At 37.6% G+C, this 22,571-nt stretch overlaps 1 protein-coding gene across 1 annotated transcript in view; it reads right to left on the bottom strand.

Moving 5' to 3' along the window:
- Positions 1-22,571, bottom strand: part of LOC126109522 (DNA topoisomerase 2-binding protein 1-like) — a 90,641-nt gene that overhangs the window by 27,639 nt on the left and 40,431 nt on the right. The window contains exons 3-5 of the mRNA XM_049914542.1: positions 18,495-18,577; positions 3,785-3,948; positions 1,729-1,849 (exon numbers count right to left, since the gene is read on the bottom strand). Of these exons, the coding sequence (XP_049770499.1) occupies positions 1,729-1,849; positions 3,785-3,948; positions 18,495-18,577 (368 nt within the window). The remainder of the gene's footprint in view (positions 1-1,728; positions 1,850-3,784; positions 3,949-18,494; positions 18,578-22,571) is intronic.

Below are 22,571 nucleotides of genomic sequence, written 5' to 3'. Positions count from 1 at the left end.
TCTGACAACCATGCCTCCATCCTTGCTACCCTCCCTATTTTCCTTTCCCTGTTGCTTCATAGCCTGGGTTGTGAGTAACTGAATCTCCTTTCCCTTCTTCCCTTTCTTTCCCCTCTCTCCTCCCTGATGAAGGAACATTTGTTCCGAAAGCTAGGAATGTAAATTTTCGGTTCTGTTTTATGTGTATCTATCGGCTGTACTGAGCTGAGGTAAGTACTGGCCAGCCCCTCTATTTCTTTGTTAATAATAATAATATTAATATAGAAGGAGATTTTCACTCTGCAGCGGAATGTGCGTTGATATGAAACTTCCTGGCACATTAAAAATGTGTGGTGGACCAAGACTCAAACTCCGAACCTTTGCCTTTTGTGGGCAAGTGCTCTACCAACTCAGCTACCCAAGCACGACTCACGACCCATCCTCACAGCTTCAATTCTTCCAGTACCTCATCTCCTACCTTCCAAACTTCACAGAAGCTCTTCTGTGAAACTTGCAGAACTAGCTCTCCTGGAAGAAAGGATATTGTGGACACATGGCTTTTCCATAGCCTGGGGAATGTTTCCAGAATGAGACTTTCACTCCACAGCAAAGTGTGCGTTGATATGAAACTTCCTGGTGGATTAAAACTGTGTGCCAGACCGAGACTCAAACTCAGGACTTTTGCCTTTTGAGAGCAACTGCTCTACCAACTGAGCTACCCAAGCACGACTCATGACCCTTTATTGACAGCCCTGCAGGATTCATGGTGTCAGTTCCCTCAAGCAGTACTTCAGACACTAGTCGAGTCCATGTCATGTCATGTCGTGGCACTTATGCATGTTCACAGGGGGCCCTGCATGATATTAGGCAGGTATACCAGTTTCTTTGGTTCTTCAGGGTATTTAAAATAAATTGGTCATGAACTTTTCGAGATTTTTGGGAACAATGTTAAAAACCAAGTACCATAAATATTAAAAAAATATGTAGCCTATGCCTTTCTGAATGCTTATTAGAGGATCATGTAAAATTTGAAGTATACCAATGAAGAACTTTTTCAGACATTTGCTCACAACATTTCTTCTTTATCTATTAATATACATTTATATATACCCATATATTAAAAAATATGTAGCTGATGTCCGTCTCAATACTTGTAAGAGAATAGTGTAAAAAATATGAAGTAAATTGGTCGAGAACATAAAGAAACTATGTAGCCTATCTCGATCTGAATGTTTATTCAAGTATTGCCTAAAAATTTTAAGTAAATAGGTGAAGTGCTTCTTGAGATTTTTGCTAACAATGTTTCCTCTTTATATGTTACTATACATATGTTTATATAACACACATATTTTAAAAATACATAGCCTATGTCTGTACAAACATTTGTTAGAGTATTGGGTAAAAATTTGAAGCGAATTAGTAAAGAATTTTTCCACGTTACGTAGCTCACAGATATTTGTATACCATGCAATTTTTAAAAAAAATATGTAGCCTATGTCCACCCAATGTTTACTGACTATTATATAAAAATATGAAGTGAATTAGTGAACAACTCATCTAAATTTTTGATAACAACATAAAACAATGACTGTAAAGTAGTACGGATTAGAGTAGCATTGATGTCTGTCTTGCATCATTTGTCATTCTTTCACATTGTAAGAGGGAAACAGAATAAAAATGAGACAAAATTATTACAACTGAGAAGTACTGGCACATACTGAAAAGGGTTCGAGGTTGTCACCACCATACCTTTCTGCTCAATCGTAATGGTAGTTCAGTAGGCTTCACAAATACCAAGAAATGTGATTCGGGCGCAGGATGCCTTTGCTTCATGCTCTCAAGCAACCAGTCAACAGTTACAACATGTGGTCTGAAAATTAGAAAGAAGATGTAAATTACAAAATTAGAAAGAGAGAGAAGTGTAAGACTACAGCCACAGACCATCCTGCCTGTATAAAAAACAAAACAAATTATCTCAAACTCATGAGCATGTGATCCACATATGTAAAAAATGCTATTTCACCTACTTCCTCCTCCTCCTCCTCCTCCTCCTCCTCCCCCACATACATACATATTTGGAATTGACTACATTGTCAAGACCTACAAAATTCTTGAAAAATATGTGGGTGTGGAACAAAAAAATTTTCACACCTTATCTTCTGGGAGTCTAGACTTGCAATGCATATCAAAATAAGCAATATGCATGTGTGAGACTTTCACTGTATGAAACATAATGGAGCAGAATGGAAAAAAGTTATTACTCAGTGTCTCTGCCTTGAAGAAAGAATTTGGTATGCAGTTATTTTAAACCAAGTAATTGTTTCTGAGAAAATACAGATAGAAAAGAAAGAAGCAGAATTGTGCACATTAGAGAACGTTTCAAGTTTCAACAAGTACCGAGGGTTCATTCCCATACCATTCTAACAAGTTTATGTTCATTAAAGGAAGTCCCTGGCCTATATCAATGAAAAAGTGGAATTTTTTACATAATCTGCATTCATGAAGTATATAGATTATGCCTACAAATAGACTTTTTGTTTGTGAAAGTATTTTAGAAGTTACAGCATGTTGAATGGGACCTTGCACTGACCAAAATATAGGCAGCTGTAGGTGCTCAGTGATTTGGTCCAAGAAAAGATTCAACCAGTATATGAATTTCTGTCCAAAATGCACTGGTGCCAGTACACATAATGACAATGAGAGCTCCCATGCATGCATTTGTAAACTGGCTTTGAAACATCATCATTGGGGGGCAAAAATTGTTTAAACAACTGCTGGTATATGCAGTGAAGGTTATTCATCTATTCCAAAGGTCATGAAGATGTCAGGAATTGTCACAGGCATGAACAGCAAAAAAATTGCAGAGTTTTCCTGACAGGAAAAGCATGGCTGTTGTGGAGCAAGGAATGTCTCAGATTGTTAAGAGTGGCTGGTTTGAAAAACTACAGAACCACATTCAGACCCGGAACATTTCTGAGGAAGAGCCTCTATGGTCCCAGACCTGGAACATTTCTGAGGAAGTGCAACAATGCCTCTATGGTCCTAGGATCACAGATTAGCTGTTTTGAAACAACATTTTTGCTACTCCAAACTTTTTGAAACTATTTGTTTTGTTACTCCATACTTTAAACATGTTTTTTCTTGAAACAATATTTTTCAGTGCATGAAGTGCTCTAGAGCCTTGACAGAGTAAGGGATTCATTTGATTTTTTTTTAAAAAAGATACTTGAATTTGAAATATTTTTAAACAATTGAACTTAGGAAAACATGCCAAGAAATTTACATTGTATTCAAATAGACGCTTTTTTTTTCAAGGTATTTTTCAAAACTCCATCATGATGGCCATCAGATTCATTCTAATTTAAGAATTTTCTATTTTTATGGGTTTCAGAAATAGCCATTAGTCTGTACATTGCTTTTTGGAAACAAGGACACATCAAGAGGCCCTTACTTCAACAAGGGCTGCAGCCACCATTTTTAATTTGTTACAAGGTTAAAAAAAAAGAAGAGTTTTCATAAACAGATGCATGTATAATAGTGTGGTAAACTCCCATTTTAATAAAAACAATCACTGTATGACAAAAATTCTAAACATTTCCAGACATTACCCATTTTTCATGCCTCCTACCAGAACCTCCCCTTAATGTGATTTGATCTGATGCCATATGAAAATAATTTATTAAATAATTACATTTATCTGGTCTGATTCATAAAATAATATTAATCTACAGCAGATAAAAGGTCAGAACATGTGATGTAGTTCAGGAAGTAAGTATTTGAGAAGTGAAGGAATACTTTCACTCACCTGATTCCACTCTTCTTGCGGTAATTTACATCTTCAGGTACATGGTCACCAACAACAATGTGGGATACTGAGTCTGAGAGTTCATTTAATCTTGTTGCTCCACCTGCATTTAGAATCCCGCTAAGATTTTCACAGACATCAGGAGTAAATCCACTCAGATAAACCTACACAAAAAGAAAAATTGTTTCTTAATAGCAAGAATACTGAGGTGAAAAAGAGAGTGAGCATGTCGCTGTTACAGTTTCAACAAATTCACATGCATGCATGTGCCTGTTACCAATGTATTAATGATATACTTTTACTCCAACAGTTTTCTCTTTACAGGATATTAAACTTACAGAAAAAGGAGCAGATTCATTGATTGGTTGGTGTGACAGGTCATCAGTCCATCGGATTAGGGAAGGTTGGGGAAGGAAGTTGGGCATGCCCTTTCAAAAGAACCATCCAGCATTTGCCTGAAGCAATTTAGGGAAATCATGGAAAACCTAAAACAGGATTTCTGGGCATGTGTTTCAACCATCGTGCTCCTGAGATCAGAATTATAGACAGCAAATAAGTTCTGGATTAAGAACAAAACTTAAATAATGCATCATAGATAACTATAAATGCCCACTGAATGGCATTGGGCACTGTTTTATTTTTTGACTGGAATTTATGTGACTAATAAAACAAATTCCACTGCATCGAGGCCATGCTTCTATGGCTCTGTCTTTCAAACATAAAATGAAAACCAAAGTTACAGATTTGTGATTACCTGACATGATCAGTCAGTGCAGGAGGTAATCTACAAATTTGTACTGTAGTCTTCTTACGAAAACCTTTTATTTATTTACCAAAATCATTTTGTTAATATATTATTGGATTAGGAGTTTTGGTAATATAAATTGTTTGGGGACGTAACTTCGTGGAGTTGCCCAGAACAATATCACTGCCTGTAGTAGCACAACTAACCTCTCTGGACCTGCAGTTAGTTGAGTTATCTCAGCACTGTGATATTGTTCCAGGCAACACCCTGGAGTTATAATACGACTCTGTCACAATGAGAACATACATCTGGAGATGGCAATTTATTTTACTAAAAATTGTAACAAAATTATTTTGGAAAACAAATAAAACATTTTCATATGAAGACTACGCTACAAAATTACAAATATTGAGCTAAGTTACTTAAGGACACGAAAATCATCCAAAAGAGGAAAGCTGACTGACTTCGTAAGATACCTGTAGGATTCTGTATAGAGTATGCCAATGAACTTGCTCCTCTTGCTGGAGGTGAAGCTTTCCAATTGATTGTAAAAATGCAAACACCACTCATGTTTTCAAGAATGAGCGTCATACAGATGCACAAAGCTATAGTTCCACATTGCTGACATCAATCCACTGAACAGTTGGGGGATGTGCTTTATGCTCACTTACTGTTAACTTTCTGGGGATCAGACATCTTCAACAAAGTAGCATTACTGATCATGATTCATATACAGTATAACCCCACTCCTACATTCTTCGAATTAATATTTTTCTGTTGTTTACGACATTTTTTATCATTCCTGTCAAATTTCCTATGTCCGCAAAGTTAATTTTCACCTGACTTTGCATCATCATATATATAATTTTTGTGTGATTTATGCATTACCAAAAGATGTTTGTGGAGAAAAAAATGATGCTGGTGAGATGTTGGACATCCAGTAGTGTTTACAGATGTTATGTGGTTTTAAATTTCGTAACACCAGTGCACTCTACTGAGCGCATTCGAAATGGTAAACGTGCAAAAGTTGGTACAATTCATGCCGTATCTCTTGCTGCTGCCAAACTCTACTTAGTGTGGTGGCTGATGGGAGTAACTAAGTTCATCCGAATAAAGATATCATGACAAATTGCAATCATTTCTAAGATGTCTTTACTGTGCATGCGCAGTTTTGTGATTGATGTCATCCTTGTGACACCTTTATCGCACCACATGTAGTGTGTTTAGGCATTTGGCCACTTGTAGCACTAGTTGACACTACCATTCACTTTGCATTGCTCAAGTGTTTTTAGTTTAAACACAGTGCCAGTTACTTATTTTTAATGCTGAGCAAAACATGTTTTGAGAAATTATTCTCCTTATCAAGTGCAGTATTTATGTATGTATTTTTTGTGATGTTACATAAACAAACAATGTGAATGATAGTATGTATGTGTGTGGTTTTCCACATAACTGAGGAGGCACAGTACCTGACAACCTCAAAAAGATGACTACAGTGTAAGAGATGCAGAATAACACACACACAAACACCACACAAAATACCTATGTACATATTTGCACTTGAAAACAAGAAAAAATTCCCAAAACGCATCATGGTAAGCATGCAAAACTACTAACTAGTGCAGTATTTCATTATTTAAATAATGAATGACAGCTGCAGGCTTTTGAAAACATTGGTTATGACGAATGAAACTGAGTCCAATGTTACTGCTTCCCAGACAGTTATCAGTTCCAGTTACATCAGGGGATTTTATTAGATAGTAAAACTATATTACATAATAAACACATCTCTGACAAGTGTTTTGATGCCTGTTATGTACATATATCATACATAAAGTGCAAAAATGTAAGAGGGTGTCCTATATGTAACTTTTACTACAAAAGACATTATTTCCCACATTTTACTTTTTCCTGCATTTTACAGTATTTTTCTGAAGTCCCTTGAAAAGTGTAAAAGTGGGGTTTGACTGTAAATGCACTACTGGAGAATGTCAAAAGTTCCACAATGCTGCTCGTGGATGCAGCTCTGGTACACCAAGAAATTGCGAAGCTAGAAAGTTGTAATAAACAGAGGAATACCTGCTGAGGATCAAGAGCTGGTGCAGATATTAGCATTTTCCTGTCAACGTTAAGAAATGTAACATCCTGTGCATAAGAAAACAAGTGAATAGACTCATTGTTTGATTACATGTTTGCCAAACAATCACTGTATTCTATTAAAATTATCTTACATTCCTTGGATTAAGCATACAGAGCAATTTAAAGTGAAGTGATCACATAATGCTAAATGCAGGAAACACTGGTACCAGACAAGTACACTCAAAGAATCCCCAATAAGTGTAGTCCACTTACAAAGAAACTGGATGACAAAACTCTTATTTGACCAATACTGGAGTACCACTGTGTCTCTATGAAGATATGAGGATGCTAATAACTGGTGTAGATGAATTCAGGTTAATCATTGGATGTTTTTACCAGCTATCCTATTCCACTATAACAATCATTCAAAGGAATTCTACACTTAATAGTGCAGAAGTACCTTGTTCATGAAATATTACTTCATAGGGACTTTAACCTACCGAGTATAGAATGGGAAGGCTATGGATATACTGCAGGTGGTACAGTGACACAGTCTTGTGAAGTAGTTATGAACACATCCTCTGAAAACTATCTTGAGCAACTAATTTGACAATCTAAACATGAGGAAATATCTTAAACCTCATAGCTATAAACAGATCTCACCTCATCAGTAATTTCAGTGTGGAGACAGGGATTAGTGATCATACTATAGCCTTGATAGCTACTACAGCCAATAAATTCATTAAGAAGGCTAGGAGAGTTTTTATGCTGGAGAGATCAGAAAGCAGTTGCTAGCATCCTGATTAGACAAAGACATCATCAGTTCTGATATCACGGATGTTGAGAATTAAGGGGGAATTTCAAACAGACTATACACAGTCCAGTCACATTAATGTGACCATCTATCAAAAGTGTGAATAACCACCTTTTGCAGCACAGATGTGCAAGAACAGTCAATGCTGCCCTGGAAAGTACCAACAAGTATAGGGAGCCACGCCAAATCCACGCCGTGGGCAGCTGCACTAAGTTTATGGGTTGAGTACATACACGGCATGAACAGACCAATCGAAATGGACCCACAGATTCTCAATTGGATTTAAATATGGGAGTTTGGTGGCCAGGGGAGTAGAGTGAAATCCTGATGCTGACTGAACCAAGCATGTACACTGTGAGCTGTCTCTCACGTTGCAAGGCCCTGCTAGCAGGTGCCATCATGCTGGAGAAAAAAGGAACAGCATTTAAGGGTGGACATAGTCCCCAAGGATAGGTGCACATTTGTGTTCATCCACTGTGATTTCCAGTATGATGACATCACAAAGTAAATGCCACAAAAATATTAATCAGACCACAACCCTCCCTTCTACGGTCTCCACCCTTCCAATTATAGTTGTGTGGCCATTTCTATGATTGAGTGAAATGTGATTCATCTGAACAGGGCACCTGTCACCACACATTGGACATCCAGTTGTTGTACTGATGTGTGAATTCTAGCCTTTGTCACTGATGCACAGTAGTCAGCATGGTTTAATAATAATTAAATTAAATAAATAATAATCAAATAAGTAATTAATTAATTATACCTAAAAACAAAGATGATGTGACTTACCAAATGAAAGTGCTGGCAGGTCGACAGACACACAAACGAACACAAACATACACACAAAATTCAAGCTTTCGCAACAAACTGTTGCCTCATCATGAAAGAGGGAAGGAGAGGGAAAGACGAAAGGATGTGGGTTTTAAGGGAGAGGGTAAGGAGTCATTCCAGTCCCGGGAGCGGAAAGACTTACCTTAGGGGGAAAAAAGGACGGGTATACACTCGCACACACACACATATACAGACACAAGCAGACATATTTAAATATGAGGAAATGTAGTAAATGAATTGTAAAATGAATTTAAATATTTCACTCTCACACACAGATCACTTTCTTAATCTTTTTTACCTTTTTTTGTTGTTGGAAGTGAAGGTTGGTAGACCCTTGGTGTGCTGAAAAATGTTTAATTTGCTTTCCTATGATATCAGGATGTAGTCGAATTTAGTCGGGTGATACTGAGGAAATTAGATTAGAAAATGTCACACTTAAAGTAGTAAAGGAGTTTTGCTATTTGGGGAGCAAAATAACTGATGATTGTCGAAGTAGGGCGGACATAAAATGTAGACTGGCAATGGCGTTTCTGAAGAAGAGAAATTTGTTAACATTGAGTATTGATTTAAGTGTCAGGAAGTCATTTCTCAAAGTATTTGTATGGAGTGTAGCCATGTATAGAAGTGAAGCATGGACAATAAATAGCTTAGACAAGAAGAGAATAGAAGCTTTCGAAATGTGGTGCTACAGAAGAATGCTGAAGATTAGATGGGTAGATCACATAACTAATGAGGAGGTATTGAATAGAATTGGGGAGAAGAGGAGTTTGTGGCACAACTTGACTAGAAGAAGGGATCAGTTGGTAGGACATGTTCTGAGGCATCAAGGGATCACCAATTTAGTACTGCAGGGCAGCATGGGGGGGTAAAAATCGTAGAGGGAGACCAAGAGATGAATACACTAAGCAGATTCAGAAGGATGTAGGCTGCAGTAGGTACTGAGAGATGAAGAGGCTTGCACAGGATAGAGTAGCATGGAGAGCTGCATCAAACCAGTCTCAGAACTGAAGACCACAACAACAACAACAACATATCAGGGATACGATCAGCTGTCTCCTCGCCTTGCAAAAAAATTCAGAACAGTTTTAATTTAATTTCATGGGTATCGCATTGGCAACGTAAGAAAAAATGTAGTAAAGCAAAATCTGTAACATTTTATAAATTGGGGATAGATGATCGTTACTATGGAATGAAAGCAGAAATACCAAATTAAACAATTATTATTTCACAAAGTAAGGTTTTTTATACAGACATCTGACATCTCAAGCTCTAATCTCACAGTTTTGGCCATGATAAAGAATTGTGCCATCTTTCAGTGGAACACTTAGAAATTATAATAATCTTAGCTCAGCTATGGAGCAAAAGAAAAAAGTGTTCATAGTAAAGTCATATTGATAATCGCAATTGGCGATAGTAATGGCACAATTAAACAAATTCCTAACAGGAATACAGTTTCATTCCATTTGAACAAAAATGGAAGAAAATAGTATGATAGTGTAAGATTCTGTCAGAAAGGTGCACGACTAAAGAGAGAAAGAAAAGACGAGCACACATTGTTATATAGGACAAAATACACATGATAATGCTACATCGCTCTCATTATCCTGGGTGTACATATTAGTTGACTTGCAGCGCAGTTAATTGGCACAAAGGTTAAATTATATCTTTAACTTCTGACATTTCGACAGGAAAGGAAAACGGTATGTTATTACGTCGCGGGCACGGCACAATATTACAATGGGTGCATGAACCAGTCATCTGCTGTGGAAGTCTACATGTAGCAATGTTCACTGAACTGTCATTAAGGAGACACCATTGGTAGCCCATTGGTTCATCTGGGTAGTCAGTTGCTCAACAGTTGCACATCTGTTCACCTGTACACATCTCTGCAACCATCAATCACCTCAGTCCTCTATGGCCCAAGATGCATCACAGTTGCCTTGGCACCACTTTTAAATAGCACCATTTTGCCGCACTGGTATCCTTTAACCAAGGCGGCATGCAAACAGTTTACAAACTTAGCCATTTTGGAAATGCTTCAGCCCTTGGCCAGAAAGGTAATGATAATGTCCATTTGAGTGTCAGATAAATCACTCCGTTCGCACATTATAACAATGACTGCACTATTTTCCACATCTCGCCGACACACTTTATATACTGTCCACTGCGTTGGCATCTCCTCGGTGAGTGGTCACTGCATGTTGATATAGAACATAAGCGGTGATCACATTAATGTGACTGGACCATGTAAACTGTGTTCTAGAGAAGTATCTAACTGGATTGAGAATGGAATAGATCCAGTATGGTTTAATAACAAAATTAAGAAAATTCTGTGAAAATAAAGATTATTGCACTCTGATGAATTCTCATTGAACTGACAACAAGCAAAAATTAATGGAAATTCGTGTTTCTGTGAAAAGATAGGAGTGTGAAGCATACAATAATTTCCACTATCATTAGTGAAAGATCTTACCAAGAACTCATGAAAATTCTGCTCCTACATGAAATCATTAAGTGAGACAAAGGTTTGTATCAATAGTCTGGTGTGGCAATAGAAGGCAGCAAAAGGAAAGCTCAAGTTTTAAATTACGTGTCTAAAAAATCATTCACATGGGAGAAACATAACACACTACCATCTGACTGTTGCACAGACTCCTGTATGGAGGACACACAGAACCAAATTTGGTTGTATAGAGAGTACTCTTGGGCATTCATTGCATTTACTGTGGCTTTTTTTTTACCCAGCATGAAGTCCCAAGCCACTGGAAGACATACAGGTTACTCTTGCACATAAGAAGAGTAAGAGAATGGACCCGCAAAATTAAAGACAAATATCCTCAACATCAGTTTGCTGCACGATTATTGAGCATATTCTAAGTCTGAATGTAATAAATTTCCTTGAGATAGAAAATCTCTTGTCCACAAATCAGCACAGATTTAGAAAGTAATATTCATATGAGACTCAGCTTGTTCTTTCCTGCACAATATCCAGCGAACCATGGATGAAGGGTGACAGACAGATTCGATATTCTTAGACATCTGGAAAGTGTTTCACACAGTGCACCACTGCAGACTGTTAATGATGGTCCAAGCACACAGAATAGGTTCTTAGATATGTTAGTGTCTCAAAGACTTATTAGGTAATACAACCCAGTACATTGTCCTTGACGCTGAGTGTTCCTCAGAGACAAGGGTATCACCAGGAGTGTCATGGTAAGTGCAACAGGACTGCTCTTGTTCTCTATATACATAAATGATCTGGTGCAGAGGGTGAGCTAGAATCTGTGGCCACTTGATTATGATGCTGTAGTATATGGGAAGGTGGTGTTGCTGAGTTAACTACAGTAGGATACAGGATGACTTTGACACAATTTCTATTTGGTGATGAATGGCTGCTTGCTCTAAATGTGGAAAAATGTTAATTTCATGCAGATTAATAGGAAAAAAAAACTCATAATGTTTCAATACAACATTAGTGGCATGCTGCTTGACACAATCATGCCTAGTAAATATCTAAGTGTAACACTGCAAAGTGATATGAAATAGAATGAGTACATAATGACAGCTTTAGGGAAAGTGAATGGTCAACTTCAGCTTACTGAGAGAATTCTTGGAAACTGTAGCTCACGTATAAAGGAGGCTGCAAATAAACATTAGTGCAGACCTTTCTCAAGTACTACTTCAGTGTTTGAGAGTCACAGATATGCTGTTAAGATTTGTTGCAAAGTGTTCAATTCACAAGTGGGTATTACGGAAATTCTCCGTGAAACCTTTGGAATCCTTGTGAATAAGATGGTGTTCTTTTTAGGAACATTTTTGAGGGGTTTAGGGAACTGGTATTTGCAACAGACTGCTGGACGACACCATTGTCACCTACACATGTCTCACATATGGACCACAGAGAAAAGATACGAGAAATTTGGGCTGGTATGGAGGCATACAGACAGTAATTTTTCCTTTGCTCCAACTGGGAATGAGACAGGAAGGGGAATGACTAGTAGTGGTACAAGGTACCCACCTCCATGCACCTTACGGTAGCTAGCAGAATATGTATGTGCGTATCTATTTACAATACATGTCAAAAGTTTTTGATCATCCATGACAAAAACTATATACTTTATTTCAATGTATAAACACACCCTACAAACTAAATAGGTCAAGAAAACAAGTATTTTCTCTCTCTGTCATTAAACATTAGATTACCAGTTCATTTTTTTTTTTGTCACACTCTGTTCTAGGTATGTTCAAACAGGCCGTTGTATTTAAACAGCCATAAAAATTACATTCAGTAATTTCAGTGAAATAATTGTTTTTTATGTAAAAGTTCCATTAATACCACACAAAAAATATATTCAATAAATTTTAAAGTTTATTTTTATGAAAAAGATGCATTTATATAAAAAACTGCACAAAATGAGCATAACATTACATGATAATGCTAATGCTGTACAACTCACACACCCTACATATAAATTTTATTTTTTGCTGTATTTTTATTGTTAGTTATTCATGTAATAGTAAAAACATAATAAACTCCCATAAGACATCCCAAAAAAATTACTCTAGTAGTTTTTAGGGTTTTAGTTTCCTTCTCAGAAGTTTTCTTTAGACTCGCTGCAAATTTTTATCAAGTATTCAATGCAGATTGGCTTCTTGCAGTAATGGCAAAAGTAAGATGTCTTCCTCTTCTTTTTTGGGTCACAGGTGGAGCATGTTTTGCATTCTTCCAACCTGTCTGCAATGACTTCTGTTCTTGGTATCACTATGCCCAAAACCTGGTGAATCGCCGCATGAAATATGCTTTCAGTTCATATAAATCAGCTTCATACTGAAGATCTGGACCATTCTCAGGTGTTTCTTTATTTATTTTTATATTACTTCACTTCAGTATGATATTCAAACATCATCAGACATACACAAATTCCAAATAGTAAGAGGATCTGGTTTATGACCTACTTGAAATGGTGGTTGCACTGTCAGCAAATGAATGATGTTATGCTGCCAGACATGAAATTGCTTGAGAGGAGCCTTTGACAACCAGTGATATTTGCTGCGACCAAATACATTTCTAGCAGAACCTTTAGCTAAAGATTCAGCCTCTACACTTCTGTCTTCATCACTTTCACCATTTGTTTCATTCAAGGAATTCACAGGTGCTAAAACAAATTCATCTTCACTTTCACACTGTTCTGATTCTGAATTGTGTTCATTTTAAATTTTGTTGTTACCATCTAATAAAATATAAGTTCATAAACTGTCTTCAAACCACTTTAAAATAGTATCCTCACCATCAGGGTATGTAACATGAAAACTGAATGAAATCTGGCTGCTGATCCATAAAACTAAGTCCCAGATACAGTCTCAGACAGAGACCGCTACCACGAAAGAAGTAGTATCAAAAATCCATACCATGCTCAAGTGGCTACTGACAAAGGAAACCACATCAGCTTTGGGACAGGACAACTAGATAACACCATGTTAATCTCCTACCCATGGCTATGTGTTAGCAACAGACTAACAATACACACTAGCAGTCTGTAAGAGTGCACCAGGGATGTTAAGGGTTAAGTACAATACAATATGGCTTACTTTTAGCCTCTTCAAAGCATCCCCCGTTTGACCTCAGAGCAGCTACACACCTCTTGGCATTCTGTAGGTAACATTTTGGAGTTATTCTTCTTTTTTTTTGCATGTGTAAATTATGCCATTGATCTTCAACACTAGATGATCTCAATTTTCTGACATCCCTGTCAAGTTCGTACCATAAGAGTTCAATAGGGTTTTAATTGAGGTGACTAACTTGGCCAAATCATTATTCTTCAGTTACCCACATTTCTTTTCTCTACTGACATGGCCTGTGCACAATTTAGATTCAGGTTTGAGATCACTGTCCTGCTGCAGAACAAATCCATGACCAATAAGCCTCCTACCAGATGTAGCTGCATTGTTGATCAGTATCCTGTGATATTCTTCCTTCTTTAATGTTCCATTAATTCTCAGTAGATTACCAACTTTATCACCCAGAAAACATCCCCACACCATGACCAAACTTCCACTGTGCTTCTCTGTTGGCATCAAACACTAACTCTTCATATGTTCTCCACAAAGTTGCCAAACATTTGATGATGGTTTCTAAATACTTCAGACATATATTTGTCTGTAAATAACACTTTGGACCATTGCTACACACTTCAGTTTTTATGTTTCTGTGTCAGTTGCAATCTTTTCACTTTATTTTGTTTACGTTACAAAGGTTTCTTGGTTGCTATGCAACTATTTAAACCTTATTCACAAACGGGGCATTCCACTGTTGAGACAAAGCTTTGAGCTGCTCGCATATTATTTACTTCCTCTTGAATTTCAGTAAAAATCCCGACGAAGTGATCTTCCCTGTATGATGTTACTCAGGGTCTTCCAGAATGTGAAATACTTGCACTGGCACCAGTTTGCTAGAACCACTGCAACATGTACACCATTGTAGATGGGTCTAAGCCAATTTTGTTCCTATTGTCTTATTAGAATAGCCTTTCTGATACTGAGCTACAATTACAGCATGTTTTTCAATTACAGTCTCCTGCTTCTGTCCCAATAGGAGGTAATACGGTATGCACCGGAACAGGTATACAAACACACTGCTAGATGCACCCAATATACGAAAAGATGCTGAAGCTGAGTGACTGCAGGATGATACAAGATGACTTTCACAAAATTTCTAGTTGGTGTGATGAATAGCAGCTAGGTCTAAATGTAGAAAAATGTAAGTTAATTCATGTGAGTATGAAAAACAAACCCATAATGTTCAGATGCAGCATTAATAGTGTCCTGCTTGACATCATTTAAATAGATGGGTGTAATGTTTCGAAGCGATATGAAATGGAACGAGGATTGTGGTAGGAAAGGCAAATGGTCAACTGCGGTTTATTGCAAAAATTTTAGGAAAGAGTGGTTCATCTGTAAAGGAGACTTGCACATAGGACACTACTAGAGTACCGCCCGAGTGTTTGGAATCTGAACCAAGTAGGATTACAAGAAGACATTGAAGCAATTCAGGTGCAGGCTGGTAGTTTGAACAACACGCAAGTGTTACGGAGATGCCTCGGGAACTCAAATGGGAATCCCTGGAAGGAAGGCAACGGTCTTTTTGAGGAACACTACTGAGAAAATTTAGAGAAGTGGCATTTGAAGCTGACTGCCAAATGGTTCTGCTACCTCCAACATACATTGTGCATAAGGACCACGAACATAAGATATGGGAAATTAGGGCTCTTACAGAAGCATATAGACAGTCATTTTTCCCTCTTTTTATTTGCAGGTGGAATAGGAAAGAGAATGACTAGAAGTGGAATGGTGTACCCTCTACCATGAACTGTACAGTAGACTGCTGAGTAGTGATGCAGATGTAGAAGTAGATGTATCGCAAACTAACACAAACTGATTGCTTCACAGACAGTTGAAGGAATAAGGCCTATTTGAATGTAACCATCTTAGGTAAATTCATATCAGTATTTCTGTGGATACTTATCAGTGCCCTTCTGTGGGAACAACCAGTCAAATACACAAAAGCAGCAGTTAATCCTTACATGTTTATACTTCTTTTATTATCAGAACAGGGATATGATAGAATATTCAAAATAAAATCCCTGTTTCAACCACAAATCTATAGTTGTGGTAGGTCATCAAAAACTTTTGACTGGTATGTATGTATGTATGTATGTATGTATGTAAGAGGTCCATTCAAAAAATTCTGGAGCATTTGTAATTTTGTGCCAATGATGTGTTGGAGTGAAACGTGATTGGCATCCATGCACATGTCTGTGTTTAATGTGTAACTACCAGAAGTTTCATTGTCTGTAAGTTATTGTTCAACACTGTGTTGAGTAGAATGTCATGTCGCACAGTCTGTGAATTTCGAGATGGCAGAGATAGAGGAACAATGCATCTGAGTTATATTTTGCATGAAACTCACGAAAAACCTTTTCAGAGATATACCAAATGATGCAAGAAGCCTATGGTGATGAGTGCTTAAGCTGTACTCGGTATTATGAATGGTTCACACAGTTTACAAATGGCTGGACAGAAGTTAAAGATCACCTTTATTCAGGATGCCCTTCAACTGAAAGCATCTTTGATGAAAATTTTAGAAAATATTGACACATTTTTTAGCTTTCAATGTAAAGCTCGATATATAAAGATAAATATCTTTGCATTACGAGTTGAACATCACTGGTCATTTTAGTCTAACTTTTTAGGGCGAGTCATCAGTGTTCTGTAAAGTGGTATGGCAGGTTCACACTGTTCTGTAATGTGTTCAAGTGCTTCATTACTCAGTCTTGGAAACTGTTATGGAAAGAATAAATTATGTAACTGCAGAAAATCAACAAGGCTTTGCAATATTTTATTGCTAAGATTTATACATGAAAACAAAAAATGTGGATTTCTTCTAGCAAAGCTGGAACATACCTTGAATTTGAATCAATTTACAGAAACTCCAAGAAAACAACAGAAAGCAAATAAGCTAAATAACTTATTTCATTTCAAATATTGCTTTTTAGTCATGTGCATTAATTGCCCCATCTTTCTATTTTGTCACTTGTATGCCTGCATAAAGCTTTCCACCAAAGATTGCCTGACAAACAGAAAATCATGTTTTAAATAAGGTTGGCAGAAGGATGAGATTAGAGGTGGCGTGTGGATATAGAAGTATGACAGTAAGTCAGTTATTATCTGCAATTTAGTTATAGTTTTGTTTATTTTGGTAGTACTGTTGTTTTACGTTGATGATGCATGCTTTGGTAATGTGTGGTTATATCTTTGCAATTTTCAAGCTGCTAGGTTAGTTTTGTTATCACTGCTGTGCTGTTAATCATGGCTGCTCTGCTGTCTATTTGCACCAGAGAAGAGCAACATTCAGTGATCCATTTTTTGTGGTCGGAAGGTGTATCAGTGGCTAAAATTCATTGAAGACTTTCGATACAGTACAGGAACAGTGTTTTCCCACAATGGAGTGTCTACGAGTGGACTCAAAAATTCCAAAATGGCCGCACAAGTGTTACGCACAATGAAGGTGCCAGATGACTGTTTACCACCACAAATCAAAGAAACCATTGAGAGTTCAAGTGAAATAATTGTCTTAGACAGACACTTAACTACTGATGAAGTGGCACTCCATCTGCAAATTATTCATGGTTCCGTCTACGTAATCATCCACAACAGACTTGGGTTTCATAAAGTTTGTGCAAGATCTGTTCCAAAACAACTCTCACAGTTACATAAACAAACATGCTTGAACATCTGCAAAAAACATTTGGATTGCTATGGTAACGAAGGGGATAACTTCTTAGACAGGATCATTACTGGTGACAAAACATGGATCCATCATTACGAGCCAGAGAGTAAACGGCAGGGTATGGAATGGAAACATCCAAATTCGCCATGCAAGAAAAAGTTCAGGACCCAATCATCCACAGAAAAACTGATGCTTATGGTTTTTTAGGGCGCACAAGGTCCAGTACTGCAACATTATGGTCTACTCAGACAGGCATTAAGGGGCTGTCGATTTGCCTCAGACGAAGCAGTGAAAGAAGTGGTGCATTCCTGACTCGCAGCTCAACCAATAACCTTCTTTTATGAGCATCAGGACGCTTGTACAATGATGGATCAAGCGCATTGAAATGCAAGGAGACTATGTCAAAAAATGATGTTCTTGTAAGTTTCCTATTTGATTACAATAAAATTTTATAACTACTTTGTGGATAATAATTGACTTACCCTCTTATATGTAGATACTGACAATTACTCATGATTAATTCTGCAAATGTCTAAATTAAAATTTGAAGGGATGCACACACATAATTATACAAGTCATTAAGATATTACAAATCATAAACTAGTGTACATACACTTACACATGAATCAACACACGTACAGTGAATGGTTTTCATTATTTAAAAAAAGGCAAAATAAGACTCATTTATAGCTGCCACAGTAAAACAATGCTACGACATGTGTTACCTTATATGAAAATAGCATAAACAGAACAACCAAATTTAAATAAATCAATTCATGAAACAGAAAGTGACGAGTTTGAATTCCTAAAAGAACACAATTACATTGCAAATTTAGTAGCTTCAATTAGTAAATGATTTTTCTTAACTGGCCAAAACAAACACTCCTGTTCATTTTCACAGTAAGTGTCTCAAAAGAAATGTGCAAGAATATTTTGATTTTTTGAAACTTACCTTACAGCCATCTACGAAAGGTCCAGCCTCCTTTGCATCTGCCAATGTCAATTTATTGACAACTTCCATATATTTTGGAGGGGCTGAAACAGAAATGTTTAATATAATTTTTAAATTTATGTATTCCTTAATAATTGACAACTGACACACACACACACACACACACACACACACACACAAACTTTGGGGGTGAAAATTACAAGCTTAGCAGTTAAGCTATGGTAACCAAAATTAAGCTGTTGGTGCATCATATGGGTTGTAGGTCAAAGGTCCCTGAAACTTCTCCATTCCTAATGTTTCATCCATACAATGGATACCTTCAGAGGTAGTCCAGGTTCAAATAAGTCTGGCCGACTGACAGCTCAGATGTCGGAGAGTGACATACATTAGTGTGGAAAAGGGACGTGGTCAAAATTTACACATGATCAGCAGAGATAATCCTCATCTGAGGTTAAACATAACTTTCAATTGTTGTCTGTACTAAATAAAAATTATGTATTAATTCTGTAAAACCACTGTGCATATAACACTAAATTTCATGGCTGCTTCTTTCCTGATAAAATGATACGTATTTCCATAGCTTCTCTATATAGAATTGGATAGTATTTCATCAGTGTAGTTAAATTTTGGTCTCAACAAATTTCACTTCATGATTTCCTGACTGAAGAGCATGTTCAGCTACTGCTGATTTTTTTTCTGGTCCCTACTTGTCAAAGACAATTACGTTTTTTCAGCTGTATATTCACAGTTATCTTGGTAATTCCAATGCAGACCTTACAACATGTACACAGAATTTTATATATCATGGATGGATCATTTATCCTTTACAGATTGGAGTGCTTGATAAATTTTCTTCGTTGGTCTAATAATCAACCTGATGTTATGTTTCTGTTTCAAAATGGCTCTGAGCAATATGCGACTTAACATCTGTGGTCATCAGCCCCTAGAACTTAGAACTACTTAAACCTAACTAACCTAAGGACATCACATACATCCATGCCCGAGGCAGGATTCGAACCTGCGACCGTAGCGGTCACGCGGTTCCAGACTGAAGTGCCTACGTTTCTGTTAGATCCTTCTGATATGATCAGTTAATTTTTTAATAAAGTTTTTTAAAATTATGTTTTTACATCATTGTCCTTTGGCCTGCTGTAATTTGGTCATAGAAACATGTATTTGCTTCTTTTCCTAAACAGCCATTTTTCTTGAAAGCCTGCTTTTAATTCGGCATCCAGGCATAGAAAAGCAGGCCTTTCATATAGGAAATCACAAAAATTAAAATTTTATGTAAAATGACAGGCTATTACCCATGACTATACAGAGAAGCCATTGAAAAGTATAAACCTGCTTATAATTTTAACAGAAAAGCAGAAGCCATGATGCTTAGTGGTACTTGGACATGAGCTCTACAGAACTGATATATAAGTTTTTCTTGGACAGATGACAATCAATAGTTAAACTTTATCCCTGACAAGGATTGTCTCTGCCTAGCACATGTAAACTTCAAGCAAGTGCCTTTTCCTCAGTATTTATGTCATTCTCCAAAATCCAACCTGTCAGTCGGCAGACTCAACAGACATAGGAGCCCCTCTGAAGACGTCTAGTGCAGTTCTGGATGAAATGTTGGGAACAGAGAAGTTTCAAGGAACACTGCCACACAGTGTGGAAGAATCACCAGCAGCTAAGGCATCCGGTCATGAAAGCCATCATTGTATAGCAAAACTGAAGTTTCATCTATGAAACTATCATATTTTCTCATATCACTTTTTACTGAAGATACAGTTCCTTTGTGGGATATAGATAATGGAACAAGTAACGGCAACTCATCGTGCAGTTGACGTATAGAATTGTTAATAGATGCAAAACCAGACTGAAAACACACACACACACACACACACACACGTGTGTGCACACGCAACCACATGTGCATACCCACACACACGCATGCCCACCCACAGGTGCATGTGCACCCACATGGGAGGGTGGTTTGGAATACAGATAGCACAGGGTCTGAAGAAGCCATACAATTCAAGCACATTATGCTCAGTGAGGTGTTCCATGACTGAGTGGTGAACTGTAGCCTCGGTCACAGATTGGGTGTTTCCATTCATATGGATCAACACTGGTGGTATGATACAACTGATTTCATGTGTGTCCCTTAGAGATCAGAAGTGGAGCTATATGAGTTTAATATAGAGTGGTCCATAGACAAAAATCAAAGTGCTGCTGTTACATCGGTGTTGGGTTGACTTCCTTCCTTCCTGCTGTAGTTTTGCCAGTATGATGAGTCAGAGAATGGTGGTGCTGTGGTCGCTTCATACCATTAATTTGCTCTCTCTTACTGAGGTGAGCTGGAGTTATGCTAGCCGTGGATTAGCACGCAAGTTGTGTATATGATCATGCTGTTGTAAAGTACAAGGGGCGTTTTATAAGTAAACACTTTTTTTTCTCAACCAATTTTGGTTGGAAAAATGCACAATTTGTTGTGGGACATCGTGGAATATTCCCACTTCAGCCCCTATACTTTGACAAAGTTTTGGTGACATTATACATAGTCTTCAAAATGGCATCTATAATAGAGGTGTATTCCAAGCAGAGAGCCATCAGTGAGTTTCTTTTGATGGAAAACCAGAGTGTCGCAGATATTCATAGGTGCTTGCAGAATGTCTACAGAGATCTGACAGTAAATAAAAGCTCAGTGAGTCATTGGGCAAGGCGTCTGTCATCATTGCAACAAGGTCGTGTAAACTCATCTGATCACCCACATGCCAGCCAGCTGCACACAGCCATGACTGTTGCAATGTTGTAACGAGCAGACACTCTCATTTGAGATGATTGAAGAATCAAAATCAAACACTCACTGCTCAACTAGATGCCTTTGTTGGTAGGGCTGAGAGTCTTGTCCACAAGTTGGGGTACTCAATGGTGTGGGCCATCTGGAATCCTTGCCATCTAACGTAAGACCATCAAGAACACTGAAGGACCACCTGTGTGGTATTGTTTGGGTATTACGAGTCTAATTGTGACAATTTTTTGCTGAGCATCATCACAGATAATGAAACATAGGTTCATCACTTTGAACCAGAAACGAAACAGCAATCCACGGAGCTGCGCCACACAACCTGCCCTCTGAAGAAAAAGATTAAAACTGCACACTGAGCTGGTAAAGTCATGGTGATGGTCTTCTGGGACTCTGAAGAGGTCGCTGTGTTTGATGTCCTCCCTCAAGAAGCAACAATCAACTCTCAAATGTATTGTGCTACCCTCATGAAATTGAAGAAATGATTTCAACATGTTCGTCACCACAAAAATGCAAACAAATTTCTGCTTCTCTATGATGAAACAAGACCTTACACTAGATGAGCTCACGAAACTTCATTGGACTGTTCTTCCCCACCAATCCAACAGCTTGGATCTCGTGCCTTCAGACATCCATCAGTGTGGCCTAATGGAGGATGCACTTGGTGGGAAGCACAGGGATGATGGGGAGGTTATTTATGCAGCATGTTGCTGGCTCCAACATCTATCAGTAGATTGATATTGTGCAGGTGTACAGGCCCTTCCAGTTAGGTGGTGTAAGACTGTCGCATTTGACAGAGATTTTGTCAAAAAAATAGGGTTTTGTAGCCAAAAGAGTGGGGAATAATATGATATATTGGATCCTGAATAAAATCAACCTGCTTTCGGAAAAAAAGGGTTGCATTATTTATGAATGCCCCCTGTGGCACTGACAGAGTGAAGTGACTGATTGTTTGGATCAGGTGACCTCTATCAAAGCTGTGTTTTGTGAGACTGTAGAGAGTGAAAAACTAAAATTAAGTGATGCAGTGAATACAATTACAAATGTACTCCATTAGAAGAATTATAGTGCCTGGAAAAAGTTTGATGCTACAGTCCATGCTCCAGATGAAGAATATACAAAATTCGTTCAATACAAACAAAATGCTTGTGTTCTTGTTTACTGCACCTCCATCATGAAAAAATGAAAACTGGACACAAAGCAACACTACTGTCATGTCCTTACGGCAAAAATGCACACTGCTTGTCTATTCTTTTGGTCACATTAACCTGCATTTG

Source organism: Schistocerca cancellata, chromosome 12 (assembly GCF_023864275.1).
Source record: "Schistocerca cancellata isolate TAMUIC-IGC-003103 chromosome 12, iqSchCanc2.1, whole genome shotgun sequence".
NCBI classification, from domain to species: Eukaryota; Metazoa; Arthropoda; class Insecta; order Orthoptera; family Acrididae; genus Schistocerca; species Schistocerca cancellata.
This window is presented reverse-complemented; position numbering and strand designations above follow the sequence as displayed.